The sequence below is a fragment of the Argentina silus genome (genome assembly GCF_951799395.1).
Source record: "Argentina silus genome assembly, chromosome: 10".
NCBI classification, from domain to species: Eukaryota; Metazoa; Chordata; class Actinopteri; order Argentiniformes; family Argentinidae; genus Argentina; species Argentina silus.
Genome location: NC_139664.1, coordinates 7440714 through 7467009, shown reverse-complemented (window position 1 = coordinate 7467009; position 26296 = coordinate 7440714). Strand labels below are relative to the sequence as shown.

Sequence of the window (26296 nt, the reverse complement as noted above, 5' to 3'; positions counted from 1 at the left end):
AGAGAGAAACAGAGAGATGATAAAGAGTTGGGGTTAGTGTGGGAGCACGGCAACCCCTGGGCTACATGTCTTTACATCCCATAAATGTCTTTAATTAAGCTAACGGTGTTATCAGTTCCTCTGAGCACCATTACCAGATCAACTCTTAATTACCACTGGGCTGAAGGGGGTGGCAGATAGAGAGAAGGAGAGAGAGGTGGAGAGAGAGAGAGAGAGAGGTGGAGAGAGAGAGAGAGAGAGGTGGAGAGAGAGAGAGAGAAAGAGAGAGAGAGGTGGAGAGAGACAAAGGTGGAGAGAGAGAGAGAGAGAGGGAGGTGGGGAGAGAGAGATAGAGGAAGAGGAGGAGAGGTAGGGAAAGGGAGAGATGGAGAAAGAGGGAGAGCAACAGAACAGAGAGATTGAAATGAAAAATAAGCGACAGGGTGAGAGACAGGGAATGAGAGAGCAACTTCAAAGAAAAGTCTCTTGTCTGACAGAGGGAGAGAGAGAGAGAAAGGGAGAGGGGGGGTGGTACTGATCACTGTCACCCCTCCCTTATGGCTAAATAATCACCATAAGCCCTGGCTCTGTGTAATGAATCTACTGCCATTGACTGAGCTAATATCAGCTAACTATGAGCTTCATTATGATTGCCACGGACCCACGGGCAGCCTTAGGATGGGGGGAGGGAGGGAGGAGGAGTGAATGACAAGAGGAGAAAGGAGTGAAGGACAAGGGGACAAAGAAAAGTGAGAGGCAGGGGGGAAGAGAAGAGTTGAGGTAGAGAAGAGTGGGGGAAGAGTAAGGGGTAGGGGAAGAAGGAGAAAGTCTGGATAAGGGGAGAGAGGGAAGGGTGAAACCAAAAGAGAAAGAAGACGGGGAAGGGGTGGGAAAGGTGTAAGGGTAAGGGAGAAGTATTGGTTAAAGGGTCGGGTTGAGAGAGATACGGAGAAAAGTGAGAGTTAAGTGAAAAGGAAAAAACAAGGGATGAGAGATAAAGAAGGGAAGACATTGTCTGGGGAAAAGAGCTGGGGCTTTTGGGGGGCATACAATGTGAAACGTGGAGGTGAAAAGAGGGGTAATTACACTGAATCAATAGGATTTCTGTCTATGCCTATAATACACAGCGGCATACAGATTAGACCTTAAGCTTTGGTGGACAACAGGAACACTTCCCCATCTCACTAGAGACATACTTTATATATATATATATATCGCATCTTGTGGAATCAATGCCAGGAAGAATTGAGGCTATTTTGAGACCAAAGGGAGGCCGTACCCAGTATTAGTATAGTATTCCTAATAAAGTGCTCAATGAGTGTATATATATTCTTTTCTTATGAGCAGCCAATATGAAATTTAAAAAATGTATCTAATTGGTTGTTGTGATGGTACTCAACGGTGTGCCTATTTGTTTTCGATTGTGACGTCAATGTCAGTAGTTATTTTATTGTTGTGTCAGTGGTGATTTGATTATGACGTCGGTGTGATCCATAGAGAATAGAAATAGAATTAGAACGTAATCATGTTAGTTCAAATTCTGTGGTTAGAAACAAACGGCAGAGGGCGCAGTAATCAACCATTTGCAGATCCACCTCCCACTCCCACCACTGCTGGAACAAAAAGTTTCGTTTGTAACATTTTCTAATATTTTTGTAGTTCTTGGAGCAGGTGTAACTTTCCATGAATTACACGACAGTCATTAATTGAAATACATTAGATACCCCCTTATTGCCAGTGATTTCAATACAAGATAACGTACAACTAAACATTTTGTCTCAATCTAAATGGACAATATGGCATTCTTTTAAATACAGTCAGCCTTTAAAAATGTTAGTTAACATTGTAAATGTTAACATTGTAAATAGTTAAGTCTTATCATAAATAGATTTCGAATCTCTATCTAAGAACTGTAGACCTAAAGCCATACTGTAGCATTCAAACACGGCTGTCCAATAGGTTACAGTAGCCTACTGTTTACATAATGATATACTCAATTCTCAATTCGATCACGTAGTTTGTTTGTTGTGAAATATAGGCAACTACTGGAAATAAAACTTGAGTAATTTTCTCGGAGGCTTAACACAGGTGAGTCAACTAGAACGAAAAAGTTAACTGTTGGTTAGCCAGTGGCAACATCAGCTACAGATCATAGATCCGCACCTATAGGATACAGGAGTGTATGCTTCATTGACAAATCAAATACAATAGTTGCTCCCCAATAAGATTGATGATCTTGTCAGCAGGGAGTTTCTAAAACTTTCCCAATCTATTTTATTTTGAGTGAGAATGATTATGACGTTTAGGCTACGATGACATCACAATCACTCACCCAGTAATGATTGTGCGGTCGCTTCGCAGTCTGTAGAACTAGTTGGTGGAGCGCGCCCAGGCAATCACTTCTCCATCCTCAAAACACCTTTACCGAAGAAACCCTACCTGTGCGCACCGCTCGAGCGAATTGGAGAGGAATTGTATTCATTTTAACAGGCTCCGAGAGAGGAGCACAGTAAAGGACGCTTGAAAGAGAACGTTTCGACTGACTCCTGATTTGTCCTCGATTAAGTTTCACCGGGAAAATACACGGACATTAGAGAGGGTTTTTATTGATTTATTAACGACATAGTATTCTCGATTTGAATTTCCGTGAGACTAGTGCTCGGTTTGTAAAAGGAGCATAATCACCATGGTAAGAGAGGACGCTCGAAATTGGCGTGACTTCACAAAAATGATCGGACTGTTCAGCGTGGTCACGTTGTTGGTGACTATTCAAGGTAAGAACATGTTTTAAATACAACCTTCAACAACATCAATATTATGTCCCGTCTTTTCTGGCCAGCAGCTTCTATATTTTGTCACCTGTTAGGGCGGTTTAGTTTCTAGACACATTGCCCAGGTGATCCACTCACTCAATCTTAATTGGTTTACTTTTACCACATTTTGCTGCTGCTTATAGTCTCTGAAAAATAATTAATTCAGAAACATATCGGACAACATTTGAGTGAATTTCCAAACTAATTTGACGCCTTTTTTCGTTCTCTTTCCCTGCTGTCACGCACTGTGACGGTAAACCGACGAGTTTCGGTGTCGCCTACGCCATGTAGTTTTTCTAAGGTGTGGCTCTCGAAGTGTGTATTTTCCACCCGGGAGCCAGCAGGTGTAATGTCACTTGTTCAAATACGAAACTGCCTCTGCCATTGCGTGTCCTTGGTCCCCCTTCTCTCGAACCACGCTTCTCCTTCAATTTCTTACGTCCCCCTGCGCCTATTCACTCCTCTATCCCAGACATCATCCTCAATTAATTCCAGTTCAGGAGACAGAAATGCGTTTAGAAATAGCCTTTTAATGTAAACGGTGAGCAACAGGGCGTAGCTGAACAAAGTTCGTTATTGTCATCTGATTGAGCTACTGGTCCCATTAGTCCATTGAGTGACCTGCGAATTTGAGCTGTGGGCGACTTAGGCCTATCTTCTGCCTCAAATGGTGAAACAATATACTTTGTATTTTATTTGTATTAATACATACTGGCATAGCCTATCTGTTTAATGTATCCAGTGTATTCATTAGGGCTATGGTTACATATAGCGTCACTTATGTGCATGTAGCCTAATGAATTACTGAGGGGTTTGGTTTCAGAGTTTGGTTGGTGCCTGACGGTGTAGTTGACGGTTAATTATTCAGGTATAGTACAGTGTCGACCTCATTTGACTGGCATCTTTTTCAACACCTGTAAGGTGTTTATGCAAGGTGGCCCAAAATTGGATAGTCAATTTACACTTAGGCTTTAACATTTGAGGAAGTTCAAAATAAACGTTCTTAATTTTAAAAATTACATTTTGACATTTAGCAGATGCTTATATCCAAAGCGACTTACAACAAGTACATTTGTCTAAAGTAAGTGAATCATCTATACATCAGTCACCATAAAATGATTGTGTATATATAGGGTTACTATGCAAACTGTGTGCCTGTACTGTAAGCCTACAGTAGTTCATTGTAATAGGCCTGTACTGTAGGCCTACAGTAGTTCATTGTGGCAGTGTTGTTCATCACAACAACCTAGAAACGCATTCACTCTTGACTTATTAATGGGGTGGACCTTTTATCCCCTAACCCGTTTTACAGTACATCAAGTGCACTTAGAGGAGCAAAAACTAAGGAAAACAAAGGGTTTTGCATATTTATGAGACAGAAAACACAGGGTTAACCAGTTCAAGTGAGAGCTGCTCACCCGTTTCTTCTTTGGTCTGCTTGTTTTCAAAGAGAGGTCTCTTGCACAAATGTCTGACCTTGTTTGGAGGAGAATAGTTATGCAGTACTGTTCTTTGTGAACTCTTGATTAGGACTTAGAGGTTCAACTGGGACTGTGGCTCTGCGTTCTCAATGCTTTTTCTTATTTCTGCCCAACTAAGAGGACGGACCTTTATTATGACCACAGTTTCAGGGGTAAAGTTCTCCAGTTCTCATCTGTCTGTTTAATATAACCCAGCTTACAGGCAACATTTCAAATGTAATATGTTTATAATTAACGCCTGCTTTCATAGCAATGAAAAACAGGTCTCAGAGAATCGAGGGGACTCTACTTTGAGCCCTAAAATTACTTTCTAATATCCCCCCTCTCAAGGTAGGCCTTGTATGTGGGTCAGAAAGGCTTGAACCCGTTGCCATGGAGATGTTTTTATTGAAACAGGGACGCAGGGAGCCAGCCGTGGTCATGTCGGCCGTCTTTCCGGCTGAGTAGGCCTCGTCCATGCAGGGGGTGGCTGGGAAACTAGTGGGCTGGTGGGGGGGGTGGGTGGGCGGGCAGCCTGGTTCTCCAGTGTCACACTGTTGGGAGAGTTGGGAATATACTGTAGTATGACTAAGCCTGCTTTACTTTGACGCAGTGAAGATACTTCAGATGCTCTTGATGCGTCCGTCGTCTCAGCCATGTAGAAACAGGTGGCTTTTCAGAGGCGCGCCGCAGTCAGGAGGATTGTGTTTGAGTCAGTGGTTGGTTGGTTGGTTGACTGAATGAGCAACTGATTCAGACGGGCAGCACCCCACCCCCATCCCGCCCTCCCCCACCCCTTGAGCACCCTCCCCCGCCCAGTACATACAGAGGCCTTGTTCTCTTGCCTTTTATTTTCTGCCATCTTTCATGCTCCTGTCCAGTGCTTTTGTTTGAGCGACGTTAGTCATTGGTTTATTCAAACGCCCTCCCTCCCTCCCTCCCTCCGCCTCTCAAGGCCATGCTGTTTATGAGTGTCTGAGCTGAGAGAGAGGGAAAGGGGGAAAGGGGGGTGGAGAATGAGAGAGAAAGAACAAGATAGGAAAAGAGACCACAACACTGTCATGGTTTAAGGTGTGAAGATTCAACATTACATGGAAGATCAGTCTTTCTTTTTTGAGGGGGATATAATTGAATTGTTATCTAAATTAAGATTTCTTCCACACTGCGCACAAAAAGTCTGAAACAGCTCCTTGGTCTCCTTACAAATTGAAAAGCAGGATTTTTGGTGTGTGTTTTTTCTTTTAATGCCTGTCTGCTGTAAGTCTTATCACTAGAGTATGTTAATGAAATGTCCTTGCCCCTCCGTGCCAGAGATGTAAATGCCAGAAGGAATGGGAAAAGTGTGTGTGTGTGTGTGTGTTAGCCTTGTTCTGGCTGCTTAAGTGGAGATGCATCACCAGCCCTGACACACACACACACACACACACACACACATACACACCGAAGGGCCTGTTTAGAGGAGAGATCAATAGCCACCCTCAATCACCAGTAAACATCAGTTGATTCAGACATAAAAGTGTTTGAATTCACAGCCGTATGGATACGTGAAAGTGATACTAACAGAGTGTGTGTCTGTCTGAGTCTGGGCAATCAGGTATATCAAGCCAAAGTGTGTGCATATGAGTGTGTGCATATGAGTGTGTGCATATGAGTGTGTGCGTATGATGTATGCATAGAGACGATGTTATTTTCTCTCTGTATACACATTTTCTTTAATGTGGAAACCCAGCCAAAGGACAGACTGGGGTATTGTTGGTTTGGCAAACATCATTAGAAAGGATGGATGGATCTAGGGAGAGCGGGGTCGATGAGCTGCAGTCACGGTGTCTCTTTGAATTTTAATGGCTGGTATTGGACTGGGAGGCTGGGGAGGTAATCACACACACACACACAGGTAGCAATAAATTAACCTTCAGTGAGGCTATATCGAGAAGATGACATCCCAATAACAGGGACCAGTTGTCAGATGTGTCTGTGTTTGGTGTTTCCTGCGGTGCTTCTTTCAGGAAGTGGTCCGTGTGGTCTCTGCCAACAGACATCTGAGAACAACCTTTTTTTGCCACTAGATACATTCATTTAACTGACACTTAAAGTATTATTTTTAGCGACCATAAGATCCACCGCATCGACCCTTCCCATGCCGGAATTCCCCCCTGCTTCCAATGCATGCTGGGAGCATGGCGGCCCATGGTGAGGTCACACAGAGCCCCCACGGAGATGTTTGTGTTTAGCTCCTAGGGTTGCCAGATTGCTGGAGTCAGTCCCATCTAATCAAAGGGGGAAAAAAAGAAATCCCCCTCCCTGTTTTTAAAGAATGCCAAATGCCATTAAGATGAATAGGAGTGTAGAGGGTTTTTATGAAAACATTTATCCTGCTGAGGACATTGGGTGTTCTTGGCAACTGGCAACCGGCTTGAGGGGCAGTCTGGCTTCTTACTTGCTCACCCTGGTTGGGCCACTAGAGCAGGACACACACACACACACACACGTCTGTAGATGAACTCAGGTCAGGCAGGATGTGGTATCTATCCATCACTTCTTTGCCACAATAGTGCGCTGCCTGCTTATCGTTCTCTGAACAGAGAAACATCTTGTGGTGTGTCTGTTTGCTGAATGCTTAAACCACTTGGTCATGCCTTCACCTACACACAACCATTTGACTGTCCTAGGGGTTCCTGCTGTGTCAAACAAACATAAGCGTGACCCGAACCGCCAACACACTCTTCCTTGGCAGGGTTCTATGGAATGAAAGATCGGGTACTGGTGCAGCAGGTCAGCTCCAATCCAGGAAGCAAATGGACATTTCACAATTCAAGAATTGGAAAAACTGACATTTCACAATTCAAGAATTGGAAAAACTGGACTTCATTCAAATCCCTTCGAAGGGATGGGAATGGAATTCACCCAGCCCTGTTAGGGAGGAGTGGAACGGAGAGAGGGATGACATCATCATCATCAGAATTCCACACTATGACATCTTGGCAGAGGAATAAGGGGGATTTGGAGGAGAGCGAGCGAGGGGGGGAGGGAGGGAGGGAGGGGGGGGGGAGGGAGGGAGGGCGAGGCTGATCTGCTCATTTGTAATTTAGTATCGTCCCACTCTCCTGCTCTATCTATCTCACACATTAACATGGCGTGTACTTTAGCAGTGAAAGATCCTTCCATTAACGGTGGGAATGGCATAATTAGCCTAACCTTTCTCCCTCTTTAATGGAGCTGTTTGTCTGCCTCTCTCTCTCTCTCTCTCTTTCTCTCTCTTCCTCTCTCGCGCTGTCGTTCTCTCACTCCATCTCTAAAATCCTCTCTTCTGTGCACTCGGCAGGTCTCTCCGGAAGGAGGCCCTTGACTGTCCTAAACACGAACAAACACACACACACACACACACACGCATGCACAGCTCATTAGCAGTCACCTTAATGTGTCTAAATGTAGTGTGGAAGGTGGAAGGGCAGTGGTTTGTGTTATTGATCCTGTATTGATTGGGGGATGATGCAAGTGCCTTATGTGTTATTGAAAACATTTAGGTCTCGCTCAGTCAGAGAATGACAGCAGGGTGAAACATCTCTCTCTCCCTCCCTCCATCCCACCCCCCCTCCTCTCGCCCTCCACCCCCTCTCTGAAAGGGCAAGCCAGTTTGACAGTTACCACCTCTTTTGCTCTCCTCTTCTTTCTTCACACCTTTCTGTCTTTTCCCGGTGTGTGATGGGTGTTATCTGTGATGTCACGACCTGTCTCTTCCTTTTTCATTCCCCCCACACACAGTTCTGTTTCGCCCCCCCCCCCCACACACACACACACACACACACACACCTCCGAAGCATCTCCGTCACATCTGACTTTGAGAAGGTCACGTCAAATTCACACTTATCAGGACCTCTGGACAGGAGGAAAATTGAATTTGGTATGACAGGACCTTGTTGGGTCTGTTCGAGTGGCGCACTCTCAAGACCTAAACACATCCACAGCTGCCATGGGTCTGTCTTATTTATTGGAATTTTGGCTTATTGACGTTATTTGTTAAGTTTTTGAAGAGGCCCATTCTATCATGGAATATAAAGCTAGCACAGAACATTAATTTCAGGTAAATTCTCTGTCTGTGTCTAAGATAATCTACAAGTTATCTTAGTTTTGAATTTAGTACCTGAATTTCCCCCTGGGATAAATAAAGTTTCTATCTATCTATCTATCTATCTATCTAGTTAAGAGAGTGTGCCTTTTTAAAAAAGTTCCTTTGGTTAGTCATCTGTCTTATCAACATTGTTCTTTTGCATACCAGAAACATCTAAAGATGCTTTTAAGGATGTCTGCAAGCTGTACATTTCAGATTAGTGATGGCACAGACTGTCTCTCTCTCTCTCTCCTTCTTTCTCTTTCTCTCTCTCCCCTTCTCTCTCAGATCGGTCACCGACTCGTCACAGTGACAGCACACACTGACCAAGCTTATCATTTTTGTTTTGCCTTTCTTGCGTCCGGTGGCCTGAGTAGAAAGGGAATTCTCAATATTGACATTCATTTCAAGCTATGGAGACTGCTGCAAACAAAAACCGGAGGAGAGGGAAGTGGCAGGTCTGGCCTTTTATCCTCTGAATGTTTTGTCAACAGGGCGTGCCAAATGTTTGTTTGCTCCGGCTTGTCTTGGCACTTCATCTGAATTGCATTCCCGTGGAGAGTTTCCCCCCCCACGCAGAAACTGTCTCTCTCCCATCCCACTCCTTCTGCTCACTGACAGCCCCTATACTGACTATTAGTCCTATCTTTCTCCGTCTCTGTTAGTCTTTCTGTCCGTTTGTCTGCCTCCTCTCTCTCTGTGTTTATCTTTCTCTCTCTCTCTCCTGTCTCTTTCTCTTTCTCTCTTTCAGTCTCTCTCTTTCTGTCTCCCTCCCTCTCTCTCTGTCTCTCCCTGTTTACCTCCCATCCTACAGTTTTCCTCTCTGTAATAGTCTCTATAATTGATCCTTCTGCCTAGTAAGCTGCTGTCTCTTACCGTATCCCCCTCTCATTCCTCTCTCCTTCCTCTCATCTCCTCCTTTGTTGTTCTCTCTCTTCTCTCCTGAGTCATTGCTCCTTCACTTCTACTCCCGTAATTGGACTGTCTTTGGTTCTCCTCTCTCTCTCTCCTTCGTCTCCCTCTCTCCCCCACTGTCCAATTCTCTAGTTGTCTCCTTCACCTATGTCAACCGTTGAGTTCCTCTTCCAATCCAAACGACTTGTCTTTTTCTCTCTTTCTCTCTTTCTCTCCCTCCCATCTCTTGTTCTACTTAAGTCTCATTCTTTCTTCATGGGCCTTTTTCCTACGTCATTTCATATTTATGTACTCTATACTTAAGTGTCGCCACCTAACAACGCTGGCCCATTTTTTATTTTTTTGCCCTCCACGTCAGTCTCTCTCTCCCGTCCTCCAATCCTAACATTCCCCCCACGTCCTCCCCCTATCCCCCCCCCCCCATCCCTGTCCCACTAGGCAGTTTTTGAAGGTTAAGTCGCAGCGACAGTGCAACGTTTCTCCCCAATCATCATCTCACTCTCACCCTCCCTCCCTCCCTCACCCGGGCTGCGGAATGGCACTCGTCTACCACCCCTAACCACACACACAGACAGAGACACACACACACACACACACACACAACCCCTCCGCAGCCACTGATTCGTGGCTGAATCACCGATTACACATTGAAGGGGAGAGAGAGAGAGAGAGCGAGGGAGGGGAAAGGGAAACAGATGCATAGCTTTATCAGGGCTAACCTGTCCCACAGTGCAGGGATCAGCCGGACACACTGGCTATGATCCAGGCCCAGCGAGCTCCTATCACACTCGCGTCTCCACACAGCCTCTGACAAGAGCCAGACCCACCGATACACAGATACAAACACACAGAGCTGACTGCAAACTGTCCTCCACGCTGGGACTAAACGTTTCATCACAGCGCAAACACCGTTTTTAATGAACTTACAAACACTCTCATGATATCAGTGTACTGTATGAGCGCTGGACAGCCAAGATTGTGCTCACCTCTTCCCAGAGGGAGTTGATGCGGAAATGACTGTTTTGTACTGACTTTCGGTGGCGACTGAAGAATCCTTAATCTGAACAATTGTGAGTGGACAGTGTAGCAGGTGGAACAGGACTGAGCCTGGGTTGACCTTGGTGTCCCTGTCATACTGTGGCCTTACTGTCCCAGCCAGCCAGCCATTGATAGAGGGAATGATACACTGTTGTTGCACTGAGACAAGGCCCCTATTGTTCCCTGCTAAAGTTTTCCAACCACCTCCTGGTCTTTCTCTCCCTCTCTCTCCCTCCGGCCTACCCCCCACCCCCCCCTCCAGTATCAGGGCCATTAGAGCCTCACAGTGCAGCCCTGTACCTGGGCAGAGCCAGGTAGAACCAGGGCTAACCCCCCCTCCCCCCCCCCCCAGTATCAGTCTATAGGTATCAGTTTCACCTTATAGGTGCTAGGTGTGTGTGTGTGTTGTGCATGTTATGCCTGTTTTGTTTAGTTCCTGTGTGCATGTTGGTGCTGTGCATCTTCTTGGCTTGCTGTCATGGCTCTTATGGGGGGGGGGGGGGGGGCTTACATATACATACATCCACACACACACACACAGAGACACACACACACACACACACACACACACACACTGTACCCTCCTGGTTGCCCTCTCCCCTTTAGACTGCTGGAGGCAACTTCCTGTTTTCTTCTCCTTTAAAAATCTTTACGTAAAGCACTCCCTCTCCTCGGCACCCCCACCCCCCACCCACCTCTCTACCACCCTGCACTCGCTCTCCTCGGCACCCCCACCCCCCACCCACCTCTCTACCACCCTGCACTCCCTCTCCTCGGCACCCCCACCCCCCACCCACCTCTCTACCACCCTGCACTCGCTCGCAGCTGATTTGTCCGTCAAGTGATTCATGAATTCATCTGTCGTGCTACAGCCCCTCCAGGGGGTCTTGATGCGGGTGTGTGCACGCGTGTGGTGTGTGTGTGGTGTGTCGGTGTGCTCAGTCTGAGAGACAGGAGGGCTGAGGGCGTCAGGGAAAGGTAGAGGGGGAGATGGAGAGTGGGAATGCACTGTGACGCCAGCCGTGATTAGAGCTGTAACACTCGCTGATTAAACACACATTTAAATAGACACTGCCTGGGGAGAGAGGGAGTCGGAGGGGGAGGTGGATGAGGGAGGGGGGAGAGGGTTCCTCTCTGCTCTCTAAACTAACATAAGCATCTTTTTAATGTTTCTAGTTTTAAGTCCCCCAGGCCCCACCCACTGACTTTCTCTCTCTCTCTCTCTCTCTCTCTCTCTCCTTCCTTCTACATGGAATTGCTTTATCCGGCATAGTTTATTGATGCCCTCCCCAGCTGTATTCCTCCCTGCCATCCTCCCCTTCCCTCATTCCTTTTCTCTTTATCACTCTCTCTTTCATTTGGCTCTCGTCCCTGTACCAGTCGTGTCCCTTCCTCTCTTACTCTGCCACTATCTCCCCCCTCATTCTTTCCAGCTGACTCTACCCCCTCCAAACACCTCCTTCCTGTTTCCTTCCTGTTCCCATACCTCCCCTTTTCCCTCACGCCTTACCCCTTCTTTTCGTTTTCCAACTGTTCACTCCCGTCCCTCCATCCCTCTTCCTTTTCCTCTCTGGGCCTAGCTTGGCCTGCTTGTCTCAGGTCGGAGTTGTCCTACTTCTTCTCCACTCCTCCCTTTTTTTTGAGGACAGGGATAGAGGAAGTGATGGAAGGCAGGAGGGATGTCAGTGGGAGACAACTGCTCTGTCAAACGTAGCTTAAGGCTCAGATCATGGCTTTATATTTTTTAGGTTTCGCAGGAAAGAATTCTCGCCAGTTTTGTCAGAGTTGGCAGCTGTTTGTGATGTCATTGGAGAGTTCAGTTGTGGTCCTGAGATGGTTAAATCAAATGAATGGCTTAATCCTACTAAATATACAGATACTGGATGTTGAAGAGTTAGAGCTGGAGAATAAGCAGTAATGAGCTAGATGATGGTAGATATTGTAGCCTAGATTCCCATCGACAGCCACTGACTGCCTCTCCACACGTCTGCCCTTTCCCTGGTAGATGACATAATTATGCAGTGTCAAATTTGACAGCCACAGCCGGGATGCAAGAAGAATTCATATGCAGAGCATGGGAAGGAACTAGTCCATTTAGAACCAACTAGAACCATTTAAAACAATATATATATTATCCTACGTCATCCTTCTTGGCTGTTTCTCTGGTTGCGATGCCATTTTGAAGTGAGGTGAATGCGATGGGGGGGCTAGCCTCTTCAGAGAATGGCTGTGTTATTGTGTCAACCATGTATATTAGTAATGGGAGAGGTTGCAGGCTTATTAGTGATGGCAGTAGAAGTGCCTCCCTTAAAGAGATACTATGTGATTTTTGTTGACTGTATGGTTAATTTCTCCTTAGATCACACAGTCCTCAGTTAAAGCCCAACAAACGTTTGCAAAATAAGCCTCCCCGTAGTATAGTTGGAGGCCATCTTGAGTCACTACAGTGTCTAGAATAATGTGTCTGTTGAATTAGTCGCAGTGGGAGAGGCCTGTTTATTAGGGGATATGGAGATGGAAGTTTCATCCACCAAACCAAAGATTGTGTAAATAGATGAGAGGTTTTGTTTAGGGAGGTCTAGTGCCAAACCATTAAGACCACCTGAACTGTCTAGAAAAAAAGCATCCAAGCGGAATCTGCTATGGCAGACGAGACCAGAGAGAGAGACAGAGACTGAGGGAAATGGAGGGAGAGAGAGAGAAGTAAGTGTTGATCACGCACACACACACAAACACACACAAAGACTCACACAGGAGAGAGAGGTTTCTAAACCATCAGTGGTCTGTAATGAGACACAGGTGCAGCCTGTGGAAGCAGAGAGGCTGACGGAGAGAGGAGAGCGAAAAGGGGAGGTTGAGAGAGAGGAGAGGAGTGAATGGTGGGAAAGAGGGAGGACCAGAATGAAGGATGGGGGAGGTGGGGAGAGCGAGGGGGTAGAGGTGACGAGGACAGGCGTGAAGGGAAGGGAGACAGAATGAAGAGGGAGAGAGAAAGCAGAGGGTGACAGAGGGAGGGGGCGAGAGAGGAAGGGAGAGGCTGATGAGGAGAGAAAGGTGAAGATGGAGGATGAGAGGAGAGGAAAGGGAGGCAAAGGGCACAAGCTGCAGAGGAAGAGGAGGAGGAGGAGGAGGTGTGAAATTAGAGGTGTGAGAGTTACACACACACACACACACACACACATACATACACACACACACACACACACACACACAGCCACAGGGAAGGCAAGGCATCTACTGTAGCTGCTATCCTGGTTTTTGAGCAGAGAGGGTGAACAGTGGAATTCCAATAAACATTGTGTGTGTGGGGCTGGTGCGAGAGGTGTGTGTCTGTGTGTGTGTGTGTGTCTGTGTGTGTCTTTGTCTGTGTGTGAGACATCAGAGGAGTGGAAGAATGGCCTTTGTATTCAGAACACACTGAGTAAATATTTTGGAAGGGCCTGCTGTGTGGGTAGATTGTTCCTTGAGGCGGAGGAGGAGGAGGAGGAGGAGGAGGAGGAGGGCGAGAGAATAAGATAAGAGGGGAGAAGTTGAGGAAGTGCAGAGAACTCCAACGAGCAGCGCTGTTCCTCCCCCCCCACAGAGACCAAAAACATATGAACATATAGAAACACACACACACTCTCTCACTGTGTCTCACACACACTGCTACAGGGTTGCCCTCTATCCCCTCTCTGCTGCTACTGTCCATTGCCCTGATTGAACAGTCTGTTCTTGTCACGGCCTGTACTGTGCCGTGCTGGGCTGGACCGTTCCTCAACGCCATGTCACCACTGTAGGAGATGTAGCTGCTGTGTGGAGGCATTGCAGTCAGATGAGACACACACACACACACACACACACACACACACACACACACTGTGATAGGGTTTTCAGAGGTGCGTGTGTGTTGGTGTGGTGCGCAGGGTTCAGGGATTGGGCCATGGGAATGTGGTCCACACACACACTGCTGTGACCTCCAGACCCGCGGTGTTGTATGTGTTTCTTGCCATTGTGTGTGTGTGTGTGTGTGTGTGTGGACGTAGTGGTTTCATAGGAGAGCAGGGGGGACAAGAAGGGTCATTCATTCATGAGACCCTCACACACACACACACACACACACCCAGACACCCCTGCCCCCCAAACAAGCCTTTCATCTTCACTATCACAGGCCTCTCTTGTTCTGTCTCACTTCCGTCTCACAGAAGAGAGAGGGAGGAAGGAAGGAAGGGAGGGAGGGAGGGATGGATGGATAGGGGGATGGGATGAGAGGATGGAGGGGAAGGACGTAGCAGGAAGAGAGTGTGACTGATTTGAGGTTCCCGCACCATAGCCCTTGCTGAGAGAGTAACAGGTTGCTGCAATACATCTTGTCCCTATCTCTCTCTCTCTCCCTTTTATCTTATCTCTTGTCTATCTTATCATCTCTCCTATATCCTTCCCCCCCGCCCTATCTCTCTTTTTCTCTCTCTCTCTCTCTATTCGTCCTCATCTCACTCCATTTGTTCTCGACCTCTCTCTTTATCGTCTCTCCCCCTCTTTCTTCACCTCCCTCCCTCCCTCCCTCTCTCCCTCTCTGGGGCTTGGCTCCATGGAGTCTGTTCCAGTCTGTCTGTTTACTGATGACTCGTCTCTGAGCAGATGAGATGCTGAGCAGCTGTTGCTCAACTCTGGAGCATCTCTCGCTCTCCATTTCTCCCCCCCCCCCCCCTCTCTCTCTCTCTCCCCTTCCCTCCTCATTTCTCTCCATTCACCTCTTCCTCCTCTGGCCTAATTCGGCTTGTTAGGTTTCGCAGCACGACCGACCGGCGTTACAAACAGACAGCCTCTCTATCTTTGTCCAGCAGACAGTGAATATCGCGTTCTCTCAGGGTGTCAGAGGGGGTGAGTGTCTGTCACACTGTAGTCACATGAAGTCAATGGAAGCCATTTACAGCGGTTAGGTAATGCTGTATAGACCTGGATTGGCAGATATGGACCTTGAGAGAGAGTCTTGTGTCGCTCTGTGACCTGACTAGAGGTTGACTAATCTATCTAATGGGAGAAGTGTGATCTATTGTACAGTGTGAAGGGCTTGTATTCTGCATGGTTAATGTGTGTGTCTCTGTGTGTGTGTGTGTGTGTGTGTGTGGGGGGGGGGGCAGTCAGGCAGGCAGGCAGGCAGAAAGAAAGAAAGAAAGAAAGAATGGAGAATGGTTTCTGTTTTGAAGGTAGACAGTGATGGAGTGTTTTTTATTTTATTTTCTTTTTTACCTCCCCTCAGTGAGGCAGATTCCTCTCTTCTTTATCAGATATGGCAGGGCCTGATCAGAATCTTTATTGCTGCTCTCTCTCTCTCTGAGGGGGTGGGTGGTGAGTCTGACAGGTGCCCTCTCGTCTGTGAGTGGAGGAGGAGATGGAGACAGAGGGAGGGGAGGGTCGTGTTACTGATGACTGAAGCCGGGGGGGGGGGGGGGGGAGGAGAATAAGTGGTGTGTGTGTGTGCATGCGTCCGTGTGTGCATGCGTGCGTGCACGATGAGGTTGTGGAGGGGGATGACTGCCACATCAGTAATTAGTTCCTCCAGCCCCCGTCATGATGACGGATTGGGCTCCTGATCCGCTGGAAATCTGGGATCAGTGCGACAGATCCGCTCCTAATAAATGCTGCCTGCTCGTCCGGGAACGTCGACGCTCCCAAGCCGGAATATCGCAAGAGTTGAGATTTCTTCGCTGCAGAAATCCCCTAATGGGAAATGCAACACGCAGTCTAATTTGAGGATGCTGAGATAAAGCCCACCAGAGTCTGTGTGTGTGTGTGTGTTTGTGACTGTAAGTGTGTGTAGTTTGCTCACACACAAGGGACTGAGAGCGAGATAACAAGCATATCGAGCGCCACTTTGCCCTCTCGGTTCTTGGATCAGATTTCACAAGCCGAGCTCTCTCCAGTTCCCCCTGCACTTCAACCTTTCTACAGTGTATCGCTGGTTTCTAACATCACAATATTCCTGGCTGTCTTCATAGGGAAATTGATTCATTCCTTGCCTATCCTTTGAGGATAAGTCTAATTAGCGTGTATGTGTGTGTGTATGTATATGTGTATGTGTGATTAGCCTGCTAGCGTTTGATGTGTCTCTCTGTAGAAGGCTGTGCTGTGTGTGAGTGTGTAGTACTTCACCACGGTCCTCTTTCTGCCCTCAGGTAACCCAACAGGTGGCCTTTGATTCACATTAGACATGCGCGTGCTCACACACACACACACAAAGAAGGTAATGACAAACAAGTGAGGCAATAAAAGTCAGCCAAAACATGGAGTGAAGTGTTGCAGTCAGAAGCAATACATTTTGAGGTTAATGTTTAACCTAACATACCTAGCAGGCTATTTACTTTCACTTTGACAGTTTCGATTTGTCAGTGAAAAATTCCCCTGAAACACCAGTGCTGTTATGCTTAGTAAGGGAATGACTAATGGTGGGTGTGAGTGGTTAAACTATATGGGCATGGACAGTACACAACTTGATATGACCTGTATGTGTAAGTTAGAGATTTAACTTCTCCAAATCCCCCTTGCATCCCCTTTCAGTTGACAATTGGCTCCAATCCACAGTTGAGAAATGTATAATAGTTAGTCATACAACTGAATTGAAAAACAAAATCCAGCTTTACATGAACAAGTTAACCATCAACCTTGTATTCTATCTAAACAAACAAGCCTCAGTCCTTGGTTTGTAGGAAATGGTGAAACGTTTTGTTTTTTTAATAATATTTTTTTTCTTTACATTGCTTTCTGTCTCTCAATTCAAATGAGCTTTATTGAAATGAACAAATGTTGCCAAAGCAACACATAATTCAGAACATATCCAAACAAATAATACAATAAAGATGGGGACAAGAAATGAGAAGCAAACGACCACAGTTATCGTGTGTGTGTGTGTGTGTGTGTGTGTGTGTGTGTGTGTGTGTCAGTCATTTTGTAGTCTAATTACTGTGAGGGCCTCCCGTCCTTGAAGCTGGCCATCAGAGCATGACAGGGCGGTCCTGCTCTCCTTGTTCCCCTCATTCCATCATCCCTCCATTCTTCCAGCTATCCCCTCATTGCTCTATCTTAACAGGATAGATGGTAAACAAAGCCCACCCCTCCCAAATGTAATGACTTGTTGATGGGCAACTGTTCCCACTTGATGGTGTCTGTGTGTGTGTGTGTGTCTGTGTCTTCTCTCTGGGAAGATGTGTCCTTGTGATCTTCAGAAGGCTTCCCTTTGCTTAGATCAGTGTGTGACTGCCAGACCCTGACAGACAAAGCCTCTGTCTCTGTACACATTGTATCCTGTCATCTCAAGGCTGTTGAGCCTTTGTTGAGACCTCTTATTGTCTGAATTATCTTGTGAACCTTGTATTCAAGTCAAGCTCGCTTGTCCTAGGGAGGATAGACACTAGAGAGACACAGATAAGTCGAGAGAAAGATAACCTGCCACCTATTCAGATGGAGGGAGAGGGGGGACTAATGATGGTTACATGGTGAGCAGACCCTGAGACACAGCAGCCTGTATGACATCAGACTCAAAGAACAAGATCTCCCTTTATATAGACCTCCACTACACCTACAGGAAGATGTGCTGTCCCCTCTCTTTCATCCCATCCCTCCCTCCTGTTTCTGTATCATCTTACCTCTAGTGTCTCTCTCCTGTGAGACCCTATCGGGGGTGTGTGTGTGTGTGTGTGAAAAGCACAGTTTCATATAACCTGCCACCTATTCAGCCTGGGAACAATAGTGGGAGGGAGGGAACCCTACTGCAGACCTTCACAGACCTGAGAGAAACTCTTACACAATAGAACCGTTTTATTACACAAAACATACCCTGTCTCTCCCATTTTCTGTTTCTTTCCCCCTCTAATTCCCACCTCTCTGTCACCTCCCCATCTCTCTCTCTCTCTCTCCTTTCTATGTTTCTCTTTCTTTCCCTCTTTCTCTCTCTCTCCTTGCTAAACTTAAAATATTGCACAGGCTTGTCAACGGTGATTCATTAGAGCGTTTGGTTTGTAATTTCGGCCAGTGGAGAGACAATCATCAGTTGATCATTTGTACCTGCTCACGAGTCCCAGAGTTGACCTTCTGGTGGCCATATGGCCAGCATCCACTTGATGCATGAGACGTGATCCCTTCTGACAGGTTGAGTGTTTTAATACCCCGTTCATATCACGTACCGCATTTTAATCTGATAAAGTATCAGGAATTGGATTGGACTCGCACCCCCTTTTTGAATATGGGTGGCCCCCGAAACGACAGCACTGTTAACCAATAGCCTTACATAATGCGGTTTGAGTGACGGCTCTGACACAGCAGGAAGAGCAGCTGGGAAACGGCCCAAGGTGAATTGAAGGTGAACGCTACCGATGGCAACGAGGGACCCGGCAACACAGCTGTGTGTGTCTGAGTGGAAGCTGAGGTGTTGTCATGGAATCCCTCACACTTCACTTCAGCTTAATTTTAATTCGGGTGAGAAATCACACTTCGCCCAGAATATCTTCATTGACACATTTGTTAGGTTCCCACAGTGAGCTTCTGAAAACAGGAACCACAATGTTCACGCGTTGAGAGGTGACAAACAGAAAGACACACACACACACACACACACACACCCCTACACACACACATTTACAGTGTTTTGTATGCACCAACACTCTTACGCAACCTTCAGGCTAGGTGACTAGAGAGTTGGGGAGAAGTACCTGGCAGCCTGTCTCTACCTGAGCACCTGTGACTTCCTCAGATGCCACAACTCTATAATTAATGCTAACTCTATTCTGAGGCTGAAGTGAGAGGCGCGCACACACACACACACACACACACACACACAGCAGACAGGGTGAGATGTCTGTGAAGCCAAGTTTTCCTGCAGAAGCTGGCAGCCTGTGAGGCTTGATAAAGAGGTGTAAGACGGGGCTGGAATGTGAACGAGAGAGGAGACGGAGAGGCTGAGACGGAGAGGCTGAGCAGGACGGAGGAGTTGCCCCTAGACATACTGATCTCATTTACTACTGAGTTGTTCTCCCTAATGGTTAGGATTTTGTGGACAGCAAGCTTGTTTATGTGTGTGTGTGTTTGTTTGTTTGTTTGTTTTTGTTTGTTTGGATCTGTTTTAGCCAAGCTAATCTTCCGAAAGTCCCAAATAGATCATATATATGCCATTTAGCTGATGCTTTTATCCAAAGCGACTTACATTGCAGTGAGTGCATACATTTTTCAGTATATATGGTCCCAGCAGGAATGGAATCCAGAATCCAGGAAAACAGTTGTGAGCAACTCTACCAACTAAGCCACTGAGGACCATAACATCAAGCTGGCAACTTCCACCTGGAGCAAATAACAAGCCTGAGCTGGAATGAGATGAGGATTACTAGGGGAGTGAGAAGAACAGACAGGGCTGAGTTAGAAGGCGATGAGGATTGCTAGGGGAGTGGGAAGAACAGACAGGGCTGAGTTAGAATGAGATGAGGATTGCTAGGGGAGTGGGAAGGAGACACGGGACTAAGTTAGAATGAGATGAGGATTGCTAGGGGAGTGGGAAGGAGACACGGGACTGAGTTAGAATGAGATGAGGGGAGCTGCAGGGGAGCTGCAGGGGAACGCTCCATAGTGAGGTAGGGCGCACAGGGAGAAAGCCATGTTTGTGTTATTTGTTTGGCTCTGGAGAGCAGTGTCCGCTCTGTCCCCAGTAAACATGCATTTGGGCATTTATTGGCCCTAAACATGCTGTCAGTGAGACAAAGGCACACACTTCATACACACACACACACTCTCTCTGTCTCTCTCTTTCTCTCTCTCTCTCTCTCTCCCTCTCCTGGGTCAGGTGCAGTGTAGATGTTTCTCTCTATCAATAATGAAGGGATGAGAGGAGGAGAGCACGGCTCTCCCTTTCTCACCAGGGGATGAATTATTCACCTAGTAGAGAGAAGTGCCTTGGCGTGCGTGTAAGAGAGTGAGAGAAATGCATAATCTAAGTGGTCATTGCTTTTAGTTGTGTGTGTGTGTGTGTGTGTGTGAACGAACATGTCTGTATGTTAGTATACTGTACATGCTTTTTTTTTTGCTGTTGTTAAGTAGAGTAGTGCCTTTAGTTCTGTGTGACTAACTTTGTCTGTAGTTTCTAAATGATTGAGTATGTAGGCTGCAGTAGACTCACAGCAGGGACACCATGTCAGGACTGTGCTGTACTGTACTCAGGACATTAAGCGTAGGAGGGAAAACCCCATGGAGTTCCTGTATGACTGAGTGGTTGGCTCCGTATTCAAACTCTACTCAAATAAAGATGGCTTAATTCAAACAGCTGCACCTGCAAACTGACCAAACCTCAATTATCCTCCACTGTGGTGCAGCATGTGCAGGGAGGGAGGGAGGAGGAGGAGAGAAAGAGAGAGGTGGGGGGGGGGGGGGGGAGAGAGAGAGAGAGGGAGAGACTCGGCGAAAGGGGAGACGAGAATGGAGCGAGAGAGAAGGGTTGAAATCCCCAGATGTGTGGAATAGTTTGTATGTCATTCCCTGCCACACGCGCATTCCCAACTCAACTCACTGGAGGCCATTGTGAATTCCTGCCTTTTAGTGATTTCCACTCTCCCTCCCAGTCATGCGTACAGTGTGCTTCAGCGCCCTAACAGTGTACAACTAAGGCCATGTTCCAGCAGAGTTCTCGTTGCAGTCCGTCATTTGTTTTGAAAGCGTGCTAACTATTTAAATGGGCCAGAATAAGTCTTGGAATGTGCTCTCTCGAAATGAGGAGCAGGAAACTAGTCATTGCGTCTATTATGTACAGGCACCTCTTCTACAGTATTGACACATGCTCACTCCTCATGATTGTGGTGGTGTTCACTTCGAGCAGGCGTACTGTACACACACACACACACACACACACAAATAATGCAGGAATGCATTAAGGGTTACAAATATTGACATGCACCCAACATAAATGCACAGATAAAACATGTGCTTTGGTGTGTGTACTGTACACACATGAATGCCCACACCCACACACACGCACATGAATGCACACACCCACACCCATACACACACCCACACCCATACACACACACACACGCACTCCTCTCCCAACAGATTTCCTCCAGCTGTTCATCTCTCGTTCACACTTTGAAGCTTATTGCTGTCTGCTGCCATCCCTCCCTCCCTCCCTCCCTCCCGTCCCCTTCTGTTCACCCTCCATCTTTCCCTCCGAATCCACCATCTCTCTGGTCATGACGCTCCCTTCTCTCCACTCTATTTTGAGAGTGTCTTTCCGATATTTCATCACGTCTCTCGATAATGCAATGTACCAGTCGTGTCCTGCTGTCAATCTTGATGTTGCTGTTGCATCATGGAGCCAATTTGTAGTTTTCACCTGGAGTCGCTCCCATGCAACCTCTGTGTAACACCGACTCTCACTCTGCTTTCAACGCACACAGAAATAGTAGTTTTTTTTCGTCATGTTGCTGTATAGGGCGAATCTGAAATGACACCCCATTTTCTACCAAGTGTGATACTTTACCAGTTTCGGACTTCTGTATGGAATGTAGCAGTAGGGGATGTGTGGAGGAGTAAGGTGTAATTTGAGTCGCGGAGCGTCGCTCCACTGTCTGTACTTCTCTAAATGTAGCAGTTCCCTCCCTATTGATTTGGTCTGTGATGGAGTGCGTAGTGAAGAGGTCAATAAAAGGATGGGGGCACGTCTCACTCTTCATTTCCTACTTTTATTCTTAGCCTGTGAAACGGCTGCTGCTGTCAAAGTTAAGCTATGCTCCAGCTTGCTCTATGCATACCAAAATGCCCTGCCCTAGCTGTGTGTGTGTGTGTATCTGTGTGTGTGTATCTGTGTGTGTGTATCTGTGTGTGTGTATCTGTGTGTGTGTATCTGTGTGTGTGTGTATCTGTGTGTGTGTATCTGTGTGTGTATCTGTGTGTGTGTGAAGGGCAAAATAACTAGCACTGCAACACTCTTGGAAAGCAGCAGCTAGCAGGATGAGACAGCAGAAGGTCGGTGCTAGTCCAGACTACAGCAGCTAATGACCTTCATTAGTTTAGACTGGGAGTGGAGATGTCGCCGGGCCAAGCAGGTCTGGTAGACTCTCAGACTGGAGTTACACACAGTAATACTTCTTTCTCTATCCCTATTCCTTATTCCCCCGGTTATGAGAGCTGAATTTCATCAGTAGTCATGAACAGAACATTACATTTCTGCTGTTGAAGGTTTTTGCATTTATATCAAGCTTTTTTCATCAAGTCTCAAACCGCTTGACACAGGAACTCGCTATCAAAGTGTAGCAATCACTTCTGTGATGCAAAGCAGACGTTTTTTGACGGCATAAAAAAATCCCCGCGCATCAGCCGTCGCAGTGGAGAGGTGAGCAGGGAATCAGGCTCAATTGGAAGCAGAGGAAAATGACTTGTAAAAAGAGACAAGAAAAGGGGAATGCGGCAAAGTAGAGAGCGATAATGCCCCTATTTCAGACTGAATAGAGCTGCCACACAATGTAGCATGTATAAGGTTTACTCTTCACCACCACCAGACAGCACAGCAACAAAGGCGTAAGCTATTTTACCCAGAGCAGCGAATGGTTATTATTTCTACTACACCCTTCAAACCACAATAGACCGAGTACTTTTGCAAAGACCGGTTATTTGGTTTCACGTCCAGATAGTCTCTCTCACGCGCACACACACACACACACACACACACACCGCACGCAGGCATTTTACACCAACACACTGAGGCTCAACAAAAAAATGTCTACCACTGCTCTCTTTAATACTAGAGGGAGCAGAGCCGTTTAATGTAGGCTGTCAATGTCCAGGAGCAGAGAGCAAAACACTGTATTATACTGAAGGGAATATATACAAAGCCTACGCGACTAGAGCTGCATAACAGTGAATACTCATTATTCTGGCCGGGAGTTCGGCAGTATGCTATTGAAAGTCAGTGAATACAAGGTTTAGATTAAAACAGAAATAGACTAACTTTATTGTTCCCAGTTTGGGCTGTAGCAGTACAGAGGGATAGTCATTGGATGCTCCACACCAAACGGTTTTTAGATGAGGGCTCAATGAGCGAGGCGGAAAGCAGTGGGGGTTAGAACAGCTTTATCAATGGAGGGAAACTCTGGGGTTTTGACAGTCTCTGTATGCTGGATTTAGACTGGAGTTGGAGATGTGTCGTACTGAAGCTGTATGGTATTAGAGTCAGCAAACGCCGGCCTTAAAGCTGTGCTGCTGCTGCACTACATTAGAGTGAGGATCAGGCACGACGGGGACGAGAGTGCTATCAGACGCACACACAGGCAGGCAGAGGGTGATAAGTGTGTGTTCACTTTAAAAGCCACGGTGTGAGAGTGTCTCAGCCCCTCTGTTCCTCGGCCCTCTCTATTCTCAGCCACTGATGGAGTCCTCCTTTTCTCACAAGGTCAGGTGTGTAGTCTACTGTACCTTCCCTGTAACCTAGTGCTTCACACCTCCCTCCCTCCCTCTCTTCCTTCCTTTTCCTCTCTTTCACCTCTTTCCACCCCTCCGCGCTCTGTTTCCTTCTCCCTCTCCAATTTTAGCACTCATTCTCTACTCATCGTTCTCTCTCTCAGCTTCCTTCCTTCCTTCCATCCCTCCGTCTCTGTCCCTCTCTCCTAAATCTTTCTCTGCCTCACTGTCCCTCAGCTGTCGCTCATCAACCTTGTTTATTGCTTTTCTTCTCGAGGTCTCGGTCTCTCTCTCTCTTTTTATTTTTTCTTTCTTTCTCTCTCTCTCTCTCTTTTTATTTTTTCTTTCTTTCTCTCTATCTCTTTTTTTTTCTTTCTCACACACACACATCTCTCCATTTCACTCCTCCTCTCTTCCATTCCTTGCACCCTGTTCTGTCATCCCCCGCTCTACATCGCTACTCCCCCTCCCTCCCTCTCTCCCTGTCCACTCACATCCTGCATCACTTTGACATTCCCTCGCTGTCTCTCGTCCTCTCATCCCTCCATCCTCCCGGCACACCTCCTCTCCTCCTGATCCTGTTTCCCCCTGTCAGAGAGGGATGGTGGGAAATATGTAAATGTCAGTGTGACCAGGGCTGAGATCAGAGAAGACTGTGTTAATATGGCAGAGGGGGTGGGGGGGTTGAGGGGGGGTTGAGGGGGGGTGGAAGAGTGAGGCAGAGAGACATGATGATTGGTGACAGTACTTAGGATGGTGACGTGGTGACTTACATTGATGTGCTACTTTGGAATGCCGTGTGTGTGTGTGTGTGTGTGTGTGTGTCTACGTGTTTGTGGGCGTGTGGTTTTTTTTGGTGTCACCTGCAGGCAGTGAAGCACTATATAAGTAGAGCAGCACTGACACACAGCTTCTGTTCTCCCTCTACTCCCCTTCAACCTTCTCTCTCTCCCTCTGCTCCCCTTCAACCTTCTCTCTCTCTCCACTACCCCTCGACCTTTTCCTTTCTTTCTCCCTCGTTCTCTCCTCCTTTCTCTCTCCCTTGTTCTCTCCTCCTCCCTTCTATCTTAATCTGTCCATTACTCTCTAAATATTTATAGGTAACACACACACACACACACACACTCTCCCTCCCTCCCTGTCCACCTATAAATACAGCCCTGTACCGTCTGAGTGTCAGAGCCTCAGACCACCATTCTAATGACACTCTTCCGCCCCGGGGGGCTAGAGGGGCTGTCGGGGGGGGGGGGGGGGGGGGAGGGGTCAGAAGAGAGAGAGAGAGAGAGAGATTGTATTGCCCTGGAGGGTGTAGAATGTCTCATAAAGCGGTTCCTCTCTCATCTTGGCTTAGAAGGAGTTAAACTGGGTTGGTTTTCCTTCCTTCTCATTCCTCTGACAGCAGGCAGGCTATAGGCTTTACGGCTTCCCTCTGGGGTTTGTGTTTGTGTGTGTGTGTGTGTGTGTGGTTGTCAATACTGTCCTGTGTAATGACCTGTGGCGTGTGAGGTTAACTCAATCCATACTCCCCAATCGAGACGCGCAATCTAGGCTCTCAATAACCCTCCATCCCTCATTCCTCTCTTCCCCCTCCCCCCCCCACACCCCTCGCTCACCACACAGGTCCCAAAGCTAATCTGTAGTTAGCCTAGCCCGCGCAGGGGGATTGAAGTAAGGCTGTAGTGGGCCTGATCCTTCCCAAACTCCCCAAACACTTAGAGATCATAGACCAGACGCAGCAGCAATAATAATAATACAAGCAGGCTTCAGGGCCTTGAGAGTGGGGGGCTCGGCGCTCCGGGAACACACTGAATCTCAGCTCTGAGCTGGGTGGATATAAGGACTGTGTTGGTTCCCAAGGGGAGGGTTAGTGGTTGGAAAGAGGTTGTTTTGTGGTTGTAAAGAGGTTGTTTTGTGGTTGTAAATTGGGTTGGTCCTGGACTCCTCTGAGAGATGAGGGATGGGTTATTATAGGAAACACTTGCTTGTTTTCTTCTTTCTCTTTCTCTTACTTGCTCTCTCGCTCTCTCTCTCTCTCTCTCATCAGCCAAGCCCCAGAACTCAGCCCTCCCCTGTGACAGCTCCTCTCTCTCTCTCGCCCCCTCTCTCTCTCCTCTCTCTCTCTCTCCACTACGAGATACTGATCGTACAGTATCTCTCCCTAGAGGAGCAGAGGGAAGGTGAGTTGTTGATTGCTCATCAAAAGACAGACAGAGCTGCTCTTTAGTCTCTTCAATCTGTAGGGTTGGTGTTCTGCTTTTTTAGCACCCCGCCCTTTGGTTTACCGTAGTTTCACATATAGCTGAGTAAAACTGGTAAAACCAGTTCCACAGCTAATTTGTTTGTCCTCTGGGGGGAGGAATGGCAGGCAGGCAGGCAGGCAGGCAGGCAGGCAGGCAGGTACGTACGTATGCACACATTCACAGGTGTGCACCACCAGCTAATCCTGCTGCATTACCTCAGAACGGGAACAGACACAAGGACACACACCGATGCACACTCACTCATACAGTTAATTACATTTTCACGGCGACATGCACTACAGACACACAAACATTAAGAATAGCAGATCACAC

The 26296-nt window shown here is 47.1% G+C and overlaps 1 protein-coding gene across 2 annotated transcripts in view; it reads left to right on the top strand.

Annotated features, from left to right (window-relative positions):
• Positions 1 to 2355: 2355 nt before the first annotated feature.
• LOC310810892 (nectin-2) overlaps positions 2356 to 26296 on the top strand; it is a 61278-nt gene continuing 37337 nt past the window's right edge. For both annotated transcript variants that reach the window (XM_083678795.1, XM_083678794.1), the window contains exon 1: positions 2356 to 2753. In XM_083678795.1, coding sequence (XP_083534921.1) covers positions 2666 to 2753 — 88 coding nt within the window. In that variant the 5' untranslated portion in view covers positions 2356 to 2665. The remainder of the gene's footprint in view (positions 2754 to 26296) is intronic.